At 55.2% G+C, this 12,488-nt stretch overlaps 2 protein-coding genes across 2 annotated transcripts in view; one reads left to right on the top strand and one right to left on the bottom strand.

The window, feature by feature from the left end:
- The window catches only part of LOC110483730 (uncharacterized), a 116,369-nt gene that overhangs the window by 4,619 nt on the left and 99,262 nt on the right, over window positions 1–12,488 (top strand). The gene's annotated exons all lie outside the window — the stretch shown is intronic.
- On the bottom strand, window positions 9,930–10,862 carry LOC144248858 (olfactory receptor 14J1-like). The gene has a single exon (XM_077790838.1). The coding sequence runs from the start codon at window positions 10,860–10,862 to the stop codon at window positions 9,930–9,932; it is 933 nt and encodes a 310-aa protein (XP_077646964.1).

Genomic DNA, 12,488 nt, shown 5'->3' with positions numbered 1-12,488 from the left:
GAAGTGGGTGTGACTGAGAGCATGCTGGGATCAAGTGGGATATACTGAGAGAGACTGGGAATCACTGGGATCATACTGGGAGGGACTGGAACCACAGCAATGGCCTGGGCTGGGTGATGTGGGGCCTCAGAGAGCGCAGGGAGCATTGTGACACTGCGGGGCCTGATGGATCCAAGGGGACATTGTGACACTCTGGGCCCAGCCTAGCCGTGGGGTGTTTTGGGAGCCCCGGGGTACCCAGGGCAGCAGAGCAGAGCCTCTGGCTCAGGGGCAGCAGCTCCTCGGGAAAACCAGGGCGGGCAGCAGGGGATGCCCAGGGAGAAGAAGCCATAGCCCAGAGCCCCAAGAGTGGCACTGGCTGAGGGACGGGGCAGGAGGGAGAGGCCACTGCTGGGATGGTGACAGAACTGCGCAGCATCACAGGGCCTGTATGACATTACAGACTGGGCTGTGTGACATCACAGAGATGGCTATGTGACATCTGAGAGGCTGTGTGAGGTCACTGGGGAGGTCACTCTGCCCCAGCCCCCCTCCCAGTTCCCCCAGAGAAGTCCAACACTGCTCATGCACAGCGGGGTCCCCTGTCCCCCCAAGTCCCCCTGCCCCTGGCGCCGCAGCCTCCCCCAGAGGATGTTCCATGGGATCGACCCCAGAGCCTGACATGGGGACGGGGGCAGGAGCCATGGGGGGTGGGACAGGGGGACAGGGACCCCCCGGCAGCGTCCCCGTGTCCCTCAGGGCCAGAGCCTGGGCCAGGGCTCCTTCACCCTGTGACCAACGAGGGCTTGAGAGCGCTGAAAAAATCCCCAGCAAAAACCAGATTTAATATTAAAGTGACAGCAGCACAAAGTTCCTTGGCAAGAGTCACTCTACTCCTGACTGGGCACTTCAGCCACAGCAAGGAAACAAAGCAACAACAAAACCAAACAAAATCCAGGCAATCAAACCAGAAATGAATTGAGAGCTGTTCCTGTGTGTGTGACACAAAAAAAATGAGGGCAAGGATAAAAGGAATATGGCCCAAAACCTTAACAGACCTAAAACCTAATAGGAATTACCTTATACCTTTACCTTAATTTCTACATTAAACTTAACAATTTAGCAAAAGAACAGAGCTTAACAGTATTTAACCTAACTTATAACCTATAACTATGCAATTTAAAACAGGAATAACATTTAACAATATTTAACTTAACATATAACTTATATTAAACATATGAACTTAGCAAAAGAACAACTCTTAGCAGCGTTTAACTTAGCTTAGACCTCGTGATTTAGCCTTACCTACAGGCCTGACTGGCTCTGCTATCCAAGGCAGTCAGACCCCTCAGGGAGCAGCATTCCTGCCACATTTCCCCAGCACAGGCACTCCTGTGTACACACAGACACAGAGAGTCAGTGCAAGGCACCTGTGAGAAATTCCCCTGAGCAAAGGGAAATGCTCCCTGGGGATGCTTTGGCATCTCCCCAGCAGGGAAGGGTTGAGCCTGGAGGAGTGGGGGGATCGGCCCAGGCTCCCTCGTTGTTGGGGATCCCTGAGTGCAGCAAACGGGAGAGTTCCCGGCTCGGAGAGGCCCCACTCAGAGGGAGTTGCTGGCCCAGGAGAGCTCCAAGGCTCCTTTTGGAGCGCTGTTTGTAGGGCCCCAAGAGAGGGGCTGCAGTCCCACCCATGTTTCACCCTGGCCGCACTTGGCATCAGCAGCTTTCTTTGGCAGGCTGAGAACAGGGATGTTGTGCCACTGAGGGAACACAAACAGTTCCCAGGGCTGCTCCTAAAGCAGCCAGGAGCTGGCTGGGCAGCAGCAGTGCCTGGAGCAGAGCGTGTTTGTGCTGAGCTCCAGAGGAGCTGAGCCCAGGGGCTGCTGGCCAAGGCTGAGGCCAGCGAGCATTTCTCATCTGGCAGGGCGGCCTGAGAAGGGGAGGGGGGAATGCACCAGCACAGGAACCATGGAACCAAGGGACCATTGTGACACTGTGGGGCACCATGGAACCAAGAGGCCATTGCGGTGGTGTGTTTTTCTTTAATTTGATATTTGTTTACTATCTGTTTTCCCCCCCCATCCCTAATCTCCTCCTCTCCCCAGTGTCAGTCTTCCCTAGCTCTCCCCTAACCCCTTCATCTCCAAGTTGCCAATCCTCCCTTTCCCTGCCCCTTTCCCTGGAACCTTCCCTGTCATTCATCCTAGCCCCTTCCTCAGCTTCCAGACCATTCCCTGTCTATTTAGTGAGGCTCAACACTCTATTGATCCATTTGTACTATTCCACTCCCCTGTTTCCCCTGATAGGTTTGTGATATGTTAGTTCTGCCCTAAACTCCTCCCCTGCTATTCCCTTAGTGGTTACTGTTCCTACACCCGTCCTCCTGAGTTCTGTATAAAACCTCTGCTCCCGCCCCCGAGGGGGTCTTGGGGCTCACTGAATAAAACCATCCTGTTCACCCCCCAAGTCCCGTGCCGCCTTCGTCTGTCCCCGCGCGCCACGAACTGAACTTCAGAGCTTGCAGAGGGAAGCGGCCGCCCGTTCTCTTCCCTCACCGCCCAGCATGGCACCGCTCAGGGTGCCGCGGCGAGAGGAGCGCATGCCGCGCCACAACAAGGCCATTGTGACCCTGTGGGGCACCATGGAACCAAGGGGCCATTGTGACCCTGTGTGGCTCCATGGAATGTAGGGATCATTGTGACGCTGAGAGGCCCCATCAAACCAAGGGTCCATTGTGACACTGTGTGGCCTCATGGAACTGTGGAGACCATTATGACACTTTGAGGTTTCATGGGACTAAGGGACCATTGTGACACTGCGTGACCCCAGGGAGCCAAAAGTCCATTGTGACACTGGAAGGCCTCATGGAGTCACGGAGACACCATGAAGAGACTTCACAGCCTCATGGAAACACGGGGCCATTGTGACACTGTGAGGCACCATGGAACCAAGGAGACCATTGTGACACTGAGGCAACTCATGGGATCATGGAGAGGATTGGGACACTATGAGGCCCCATGGAATAAGCACAGCATTGTGAACTGTGAGACCTCATGGCACCAGTGTGACCACTGTGACCCTGGGGGTCCCCACAGAACCAAGGGGACCATTGTGACACTGTGGGGCCTCGTGAAACCAAGAGGCCTTTGTGGCACTGCAGGGCTGCAGGGAACCAAAGGTCCATTGTGACACTGCAGGGCCTCGTGTCATCAGTGTTCCATTGTGACACTGTGGAGCCAAAGGAGACCATTGTGACACCACAAACCCCAGGGCCCAAAGATCCATTGTGACATTGTGGCCTCATGGAACAGAGGAGTCCCATGTCATTGTGGGGCCTGGGGAACCACGGAGACCACTGGGACACTGCGGGGCCCCAAGGAACCAAGGGAACATGGAACAGGTCTGGCTGGTTTGGCCTCCAGGGGCTGCCTGACAGCTTGGCACCTGGAGGGTCTCTTCCCATCTGCTATTGAAACACTGGGGCTCGGGGCTTTCCTTCCTATAGAAAAGAACTCTCCTTCTCCTCTAGGCACACATGGCCTGAATTGGGATTTCACCTCCATTTCCTTATATCCAGGGATTGTTCCCATGGACATATTGCCAGGACAAATGTGGCAGGCAGTCGTTTGGTAAGGGTCACTGCTTATCAGTCCCCAAAACACTGGGGAAGGCTCCATGCTTTCTTTCCTTTGGGAAAGAACTGTCCTGCTTCTCCAGGTGCCCATGGATGAAATTGGGATTGTCTCCAAAATTCCCTATATCCAAAGACTGCCCCCAGACAAAATCTGCCATTCCTGAAAAGTCTAGCTGGCCTTGGCCTAATGAGGCTCTCACTTGCCTTCCAAACACTGGGGCTCTGTGCTTTCCTTCCTATGGAGAAGAACTGTCCTTCTCAGCCAGGTGCCCATGGCCATATTGGGATTTCACCACCAATGTTGACTGTTGTGACAGACTGGGGGAGATTGTTGTCTGGAAACATTTCATGTGTGGGGGAGGAAGGGACAGGTCCAGCCCTGCCCTGCCCTGGAACCCCAGCACTGCCCAGGAACCCCAATCCCCCCAGAGCCTCTATCCCAGCCCAGCAGTGTCTGCCAGTCCCTGGCACAGCACAGGCAATGCTCCACAGGCACCTCTGGAGCCCCAGCCCAGCTCCTGAGTGACAAAATGACCCCAAGTTCCACCTGGGGGAAGGGCCCAGGAAGATCAAGGGGTATTGATGGCTGACCACAAGGCAAGCACACAGCTTGACCTTACCTCCTCTTGGAATTTCCAGCTGAACACCACTGTAATCAAAGAGCTGGTACCTTTGTGTGCTTCCCTGTATCTATTCTGTCTTTCTCTCTTTCTGTGTCTTCATCTTCTACTTCTCTCCTCTTGAACATTTTGATTAACTTAAAATAGAACAGGCCTAAATTTGGTGAAGCTGAATCAAGACCCTTTGTGGCTGACAATCCATCAGACTCTGTCCCTACCCCCACCCTGCCATTTCCCCCATTTAAGCCCTGGCACTCAGAGAAGCCTTGTGCAAATCTGAGCTCCCTCCAGCCCAGGCTGCACCTGCAGCTTTCAGCTCCTTGGCTCCAACTCCCACCTGCTTTCCTTGGAGAAGGAGCTGCCCCAGACACAGAGGGATGTTCATTTATTGCCAGCCAACAAAGCCAAGGGAAGGCACAGCTCCATCCAATGCAAAAGTCATTCCTGTGCTGGCTATTAAATCCACTGTGCACAAGCAGACAGTCTCAGAGCAATGGAAAACACCTTCTGTGCCCAGCACATCCCAAGGTCTCCCCAAACCCTCCCTGCCCCGATTCTGCCCAGATTTGCTCTTTGCACACATGAGTCACAGGCTGAAGTCAGGAGCTCCCTCCATGCCCAGAGGGAGGAAAAGAGGGAAAGTGGATGAAGAGCTCTCCTGTGCAGAGCCAAGGTCCAAGTGCAGCCCCTGCAGTGGGAACCACAACTCATCAGGTTTGTGTCCTTTGGGCTCAGGGATGGTGACACTCAGAGGCACAGAAAGGTTTCTTGCCAACAAACATATGTTGAATATTTGACAGTTTAATAACCATCACAGCTCTTCCCTCAGCTCTCTGTGATGTCCCAGCATCTGACATGTCCCCATCCCCAAGGGATTTCTGTACAGGAACAGTTTTAGACAGAGATATAAGAAAATGTAATTCTGTGATAGATATAAATCTAAGTAAGATGTTGACTAATGTGATATTTATTTGAACTTTGAAAAGAAACTTTCAAGCTCACAGCATGTAACCAATCAGTTGAGAGGCCCTCCAATGACCAGAGAGCACCTAGAGGAAGAAATCTGGGAGTAACAGGAAGTACATAGATCCAGCTGATCTAGTGAAGAGATGTCCTTAGACATGGCCATTTTAAAAGGAGAGTGGGAAACACCTGAAGGAAGAGGGAGATGATGTAATAAACAAAATATTGGTGACTCAAGTAGACAGGAAGTTCAGTATTTCTGTTCCTTCACCGATCAGCACGCTTCCAGGAAATTTCTGTTCCTGAAGGGAAAACTTTGGTCTTCCTTAAAATCAGTGATGTGACCCAGATAATAAAAATGTCCTTGTATAACACAAAATGTACAAATATTAAAACTGGTGCCCCTTTCCAGGCAGACATCAGCTGTGTGCCCATGAACAGACAGTGCCACTTGTGCCCTGAGGTGCCCAGCTGGGATTGGATCTCTCAGAGAGGAGCTGAGGGAGAGCAGAGCACCTTGCAAGCTGCAAGTCCCTGCCAGCCCCACAGTGCTCCTGTGCCATCAACATCTGCTCTGCTCCAGTCTGGAACAGGGCCCAGCACGGTGTCGGGACCATCAGAGAGCTGAGGTGTGAGCTGGAATTCCATGGCCTCCCCATGGCGCAGCAGCCCTGCATTTCCCTGCTCCAGCCTTGGTCTCCAGCACAGCCATGGAGGCTCTTTGGGCTCCTGAGTGTTCCTGCAGCCCCCAAGGGCAGCTGAGCTCTGCCTTGGGCACAGGCAGCCCTGGCCAGCGCAGGCCATGCTCAGCAATTCCTTGTCTGTGCCCGGCCTTGCTGCCAGCCCCGGCAGCGGCTGCGTGGCCCCTCTGTGGCCCTGTGCTGGCCCAGCCATGGTGCCACAGCCCCTGTGCAGCCCAGCCCAGGACAGGAGCATTGCGGCTGGGAACGGCCCCTGTGCCGTGGGGCCCTGGGCAGCCTTGGGGCTCTGTGCCCCATGGCCTCCCTGCTGGGCAGCCTCTGCCAGCTCCTGCCAAGCCCGTGGCACCTGTGGGGCTGCACAGACAGCCCTGCCCGGGCTCTGCCGGCCTCGGGGCCAGCAGAGAGGCGGCCAGGGCTGGCCATGGCCGGGAACAGGCCCTGAGCCCCGCAGGAGGATGGAGCTGGGCCACAGCCAAACTCAGCCCAGGGCAGAGCTGGGCTCAGCAGCCAGGGCTGCCCAGGGCTGGCACAGACAGAGGCTGGCGCTGACAAATGTCCTGGGCCCCTCCCTGCTCTGTCCATGCCCCAAGGGCACAGAGCAGCCTCCTCTCTCGGGCTCTTGCCTGTTTTCAATGCCTGCCCAGGCGCTGGCCCTGCCCCACAAGGCCTGGGCTGAGTCCTGCCCCTGCCCGCTCAGCCAGGCTGAGATGGACACTGATGGTTCCTGTGCCAGGCTCTCCCAGCCCAGCCCAGCTCCCTGCCAGCTCTGCCAGCTGCCCTGAGCTCTGGGCAGCACCAAGGGCCTCTCCCCAGCACAGCCCAGCCGGCTCTGGCCCCACAGCTCTGCTCAGCCCAGGCTGCTCTGGGCACTGCCCCACGGCCTCAGCCCCTGCCAAGGGCACAGCAGCAGCTGCAGCTCAGCCAGGACTCAGCCCCACCATGGGGGAAGGGGCTTGGCCAAGGCCAAAGGAGCTCCCTGGCTGCCCTGCTCCCCTCTGCCTGAGGTGCTGAGAGCTCTGCAGCCCCTCCTGCCATCCCATCTGCCCAGGCCAGCACAAGAGCCCCGGCCCTGGGGCCCTCCAGAGCTGCTCCTGCTCCAGGCCCAGGGCCCATCCCAGAGCTGGGGCAGCCACAGAGCTGTGCCCATTTCTGCTCATTGCTGCTGTGATGGGGATGCATCCTTAGCCACTTGGGGGTTACTGATGAATTTTCCTACTCCAAAGGCCTCTGCTTTTTTGAGCTCTTCTGTTCAGGAATTCCATGAAAAAGGCCCATAAATATATGTTATAAACACCTGAAGAAGAAAAACCTATGGGAAAATTCATGTCCTCAATTCATCTGTGGTGAATTAGACAGATTTCTGGAGTTTATTCAAAGTGAATATACTATATTGAAAACAATGCAGAAAGAATTGTTTTGTCCTGTTAAGTTTTCTTTTCCAATTTATCAATTGATATCTGCAATGTCCAATTGATATTTATCCCCAGCACCTTCTAATACAGTCTAAAAATATATGGAACCAAGGGGCCACTGCTGCTCCTCAGGGACTTGTAGAATTAAGGGAACATGTTTGACATCATGGTGGCCCTTGGGACCGAGAGGCCATTGTGGCACTGTGGGACCAAGGAGAGCATTGCTGCCCTTCCAGACCTCATGGAACCAAGGAACTGTGACACTGCAGGGCCCTGGGGGACCACGGTTACATTGTGACACTGCAGGGCCCAAAGATCCAAGGGACTTTGTGACACCAAGGGGTCCCATGGAACCAAAGGGACATTGTGACACTGGGAGACCTCAAGGAATCATGGAGACCATTGGGACACTCTGGGGCCTCATTAACCCTGGTGACACCAAGTTGGCTGGGAGTGCTGATGTGCTGGAGGGTCGAGTGCTCTGCACAGGGCCGTGGACAGGCTGGATCCAGGGCCCAAATCCAACAAGGTGAGGTTTAACAAGTCCCAGTGCCGGGTCCTGCACTTTGGCCACAACAACCCCTGCAGTGCTACAGGCTGGGGACAGAGTGTCTGGACAGCAGCCAGGCAGAAAGGGACCTGCAAAGACTGATGGACAGCAGGCTGGCCATGAGCCAGCTGTGTGCCCAGGTGCCAAGAACGGCAATGGCTCCTGGCCTGGATCAGGAATGGTGTGGCCAGCAGGAGCAGGGCAGTGATTCTTCCCCTGTGCTGGGCACTGGTTGGGAAGCACCTCGAGCGCTGTGTCCAGTTCTGGGCCGCCCAATTTAGGAAGAACATGGAGGGGCTCGAGCATGTCCAGAGAAAGGCAACAAGGCTGGTGAGGGATCTGGAGCACAAGTGCTGTGAGGAGTGGCTGAAGGAGCTGGGGTTGTTGATCCTGGAGAAGAGGAGGCTCAGGGAAGACAAGGTGGTGTCAGGGCACAGGTTGGACTCGATGATCTCCAAGGTCTTTTCCAGCCTTGCTGATTCTGGGATTCTCTGAAAACACCCTTGGAGCAGTTGCAGGAGAAGCCCTGGGCCTCCTCTTCAGAAGCTCCAGCAGCCCAGGTCCCTCAGCTTCTCCTCAGAGCCCCAAAGCCCATCCTGTCAGTCCTGCAGAGCCTCTGCATCTCCTCCTCACTGCCCAGAACCGGGAGCCCCACAGCCAGACACAGCAGCCCAGATGTGCCCCCCTGGCTTTGGGTGCCTCTGGCAAGGGAACAGCACCAGGCACTGCAGGAGCCTGCAGACAATTCCTGCAGCACTTGTGGGATGATCCTGCTCCCCAAGAGATGTTCCCATGGTGCCAAGTCAGGAACTGCAATGGGGAGTGGGGACAGAGAGGAAAGGGAAAACAGGGATGGGCTGTGTGCAGGGGAGGGAACAGGGTTGGGAAAGAGGAAGAAATTTTTATCAGGAAGAGTAAAAAAAGCAAAGGGGAAACTAAGGAAATGCTCAGGGCAGTTTGGGGGTGGCTGCCAGGCAACCCTGGCTCTGAGCAGCAGAGTCTGCAGTGGGACAGGAAACTCTCAGCTGATGGGAACAAACTTTCTGGCTGTCTGCAGAGGCCAGGACAAAGCTGAGTGGTTTCCTTGGCATCCCCCAGCCCTTCCTGGCCCCAGGGGCTGATGGCATTTGTGCTCCCTCAGGTTCATGTCCCCACACCAACAGCATGGGGGTGCTCCTGCCTGCTGTGTGCAATGCAAACAGGGGCTGCTGAGCCAGTGCTGCCGTGTCTGTGCCTGCAAGGATGCGGCACCTCTGTGAGCTGGGGGAGAGGCCAGGGCTGCAGAGGGGGGATGTTGTTGACAGCTCCATGAGGACGCTCTGGGACGCTGCCCTGGGCTGTGCAGCGCACTGGGGATGGATCAGCCCCTGCTCTGCTGCTCCTTCCCGTCTCCCCCAGGGCCCTTGCAGAGCACCAGCCATGCTGTTTGCCCCCAGCCTGCCCACGGCCAGCCTGGGGCTGCTCACGGGGGTTTTCTGTGCTGAGCATTGGCCTGGCCGTGTTCCTGAGAGAGCCTGGGCAAGGAGCCTGGAGCCCCCAGGCCTGGCCTGAGGCGTCAGCGCTGCCCCAGCAGTGCCCATGGCCTGTCCCTGCTGCAGCCCCGGCACTGCCACCCCCAGGACTGTGCCCGGCCCCGAGAGCACTCAGGCCCTGCAGCAACACCAGGGCCACCAGGGCAGCAGGGCAGGGCCACGGGAGCAGCACTGGCAGCATCAAGTGCTGCTGCTCCTGGGCACAGCTGCTGTGCCAGCCCTGATCTGCCCCAGCTCTGCACACAGACATTGCTGCTGCAGCTCCAGAGAAGGCAACCAAAGGGCATCTCTGCAGAAAACTCTGCTGGGAGATCCTTTAGATACTTTAAAGCCACCAAGAGTACAGCCCATCATTGACAGAGTCTGTGGCCACAGGGAACATGGAGAGAAACAAAATGAGAAATGGCACAGAAAAATTCATTTATTGTGGATAATATGAAAAAAAGTAAAACAAAGAATAAGAACCTGCAAAATGAAACCAAAAAGAAATATTAAAGACAACTTTTATTACAAATATTTGCAGAATTTGGCCTGGAGTTTAATGTTCCTGAAAGCATCCAGTCATCAGTTTCCACACTGCAGCCTTGAGCTCCTGGTTCCTCAGGCTGTAGATGAGGGGGTTCAGGGCTGGAGGCACCACGGAGTACAGGACTGACAGGGCCAGATCCAGGGATCGGGAGGAGATGGAGGGGGGCTTCAGATGAGCAAATATGGACGTGCTGACAAACAGGGAGACCACGGCCAGGTGAGGGAGGCAGGTGGAAAAGGCTTTGTGCCGTCCCTGCTCAGAAGGGATCCTCAGCACGGCCCTGAAGATCTGCACATAGGAGAAAACAATGAACACAAAACAACCAAGTCCTACACAGGCACTTAGAGCAAGAAGCGAAAGGGCCCTGACTTTGGAATGTATACATGAAAGCTTGAGGATCTGTGGGATTTCACAGAAGAACTGGCTCAGGGCATTGCCATGGCACAGGGGCAGGGAAAATGTATTGGCTGTGTGCAGCAGAGCATTGAGAAAGGCACTGGCCCAGGCAGCTGCTGCCATGTGGGCACAAGCTCTGCTGCCCAGGAGGGTCCCGTAGTGCAGGGGTTTGCAGATGGACACGTAGCGGTCGTAGCACATGATGGTCAGGAGGTAGAACTCTGCTGAGATGAAGAACATGAAGAAAAAGAGCTGTGAAGCACATCCTGTGTATGAGATGTTCCTGGTGCCCCAGAGGGAATTGTGCATGGCTTTGGGGACAGTGGTGCAGATGGAGCCCAGGTCGCTGAGGGCCAGGTTGAGCAGGAAGAAGAACATGGGCGTGTGCAGGTGGTGGCCGCAGGCTACGGCGCTGATGATGAGGCCGTTGCCCAGGAGGGCAGCCAGGGAGATGCCCAGGAAGAGGCAGAAGTGCAGGAGCTGCAGCTGCCGCGTGTCTGCCAGTGCCAGCAGGAGGAAGTGGCTGATGGAGCTGCTGTTGGACATTTGCTGTGGCTGCACATGGGCACCTGTTCATGGAGAAAGGGACAGTGAAGAATTAGAGGCGATGCCTGTAACCAAAATCAAAGCCATTTCCCATACCCCCTCCCCTGGAACACACATAGACAGTATTTTGTGTTCTACAATTCTGGGGTTTTCTTCATGAACACCCTTATATCAGCCCTGGTGTTCCTGGAAATCAGAAATCCTCAGCATTTCTGGTGCACTCAGGGAGAAATTAATAAGTTCTGTGCGGCAAAGTGATGAGAGGAGAGTGAGGGGATATGCTCTGACATTCTGACCTCTTTAGAATTACTCTGGGCTTTAACCTTTCTCTGGGTTAGGATGATCAGCTTCCCACATTTTCCCTAAAAAACCCCCAGGTACAGCTGAGAGCAGATGGATCCACCACAGCCCAGCTCCACATTTGTAGCCAAGGACTCACATTGCTCATTTCACCAACCCAGAAGCATTTTCAGGCTTAGAACACCTCTGCCTTTCCCCATCAATCTTATAACTTAGAGATGCTCTAAGACATGTTTGCACCCTGGATTGAAGCTCCCAGCTTGGACTGAAATCCCAGGCACATTTCCAAGTGTCCTTCTGATGGCACTGGATGAAGGGAGGTGCAGCTCCTTCCCTGGCTGCACTGCCAGCACTGCCCAGAGCCGGGCACTGGGGACAGCTGTGTCACCCTGAGCCAGCTGTGCCCCTGCCAGAGCCCCCAGTGCCGGGCAGCTGCTCCCAGCCCTGTGCTCTGCAGAGGGAACTGGGCCCGGGGCTGCAGAGCTGCCCCACGGCTCTGCTGCAGCTCTGCCTGCACAGGAGGGGCTGCACGCCTTGGAGCCCCGGCCCTGAGGGCAGAGGCTTGGCTGGGGCACAGGAGGGAGGGGGCTTGTTCAGAGGGAGGGGCTGCACTGGAGGGGCTCCTCTGGACATCTCTAAACTCTCCCTGCCTCAGCATTTCTGGGTTTTCTTTTCTCTCCTTCCCTGATCTTCTCTCTGCTTCCTGGAGATTTTCCTCCTGCAGGTGTCTCCCTGTGCCTCATCTCTCCCTGCCAGCACTCCCAGACCCCAAATCTCTGTGCACTCTCCTTGGCCTGACAGAACCCTGCCTGTTTGCAGGGCACTGGCTGGGGGCAGGTTCTGTTTGCAGCTTGGAGAAAGGACAGCTCAGACTGAGCCTGGTGGCTCCAGCAAAGGTGATGCTGCTGCTGTCCATGGGCAGAGTGGCTGCAAGCACATTAGGGATCTCCTGTGAACCTACTGATCACTAAAAGTAACAGTTCAGATTTCTCAGGCACTTCTCAAAATACAGAATCAACTGCTGATATTTATTCCTCCCTCCCTGCCATTCTGCAATGGTAGGAAACTGAATACAAACTTTTTGGGAATTTCTTCATTTTTATCAATATCCTTGTCTTGGAAATATTCTGTGACTGATCAGAAACCCTCAGCATGTCAGAACACCATGAGCATTTCACCTACCCTACACCAGAACACTCAGAGTTGTACTCACAGGGTCTGTGGGCATTGGGATGTTCCAGCTTTAGGAGATCTCTCCAGGAGCTGCAGCTGCATTGTCCTGCAGCCAGAGGTTCCTGTGCCAAGGGCTGGCAGTGATTCTGCCCC

Source organism: Lonchura striata, unplaced genomic scaffold (genome assembly GCF_046129695.1).
Source record: "Lonchura striata isolate bLonStr1 unplaced genomic scaffold, bLonStr1.mat Scaffold_97, whole genome shotgun sequence".
In the NCBI taxonomy this organism is placed as follows: domain Eukaryota; kingdom Metazoa; phylum Chordata; class Aves; order Passeriformes; family Estrildidae; genus Lonchura; species Lonchura striata.
Note: the sequence above shows the minus strand (reverse complement) of the source record. Positions and strands in the feature narration are given on the sequence as shown.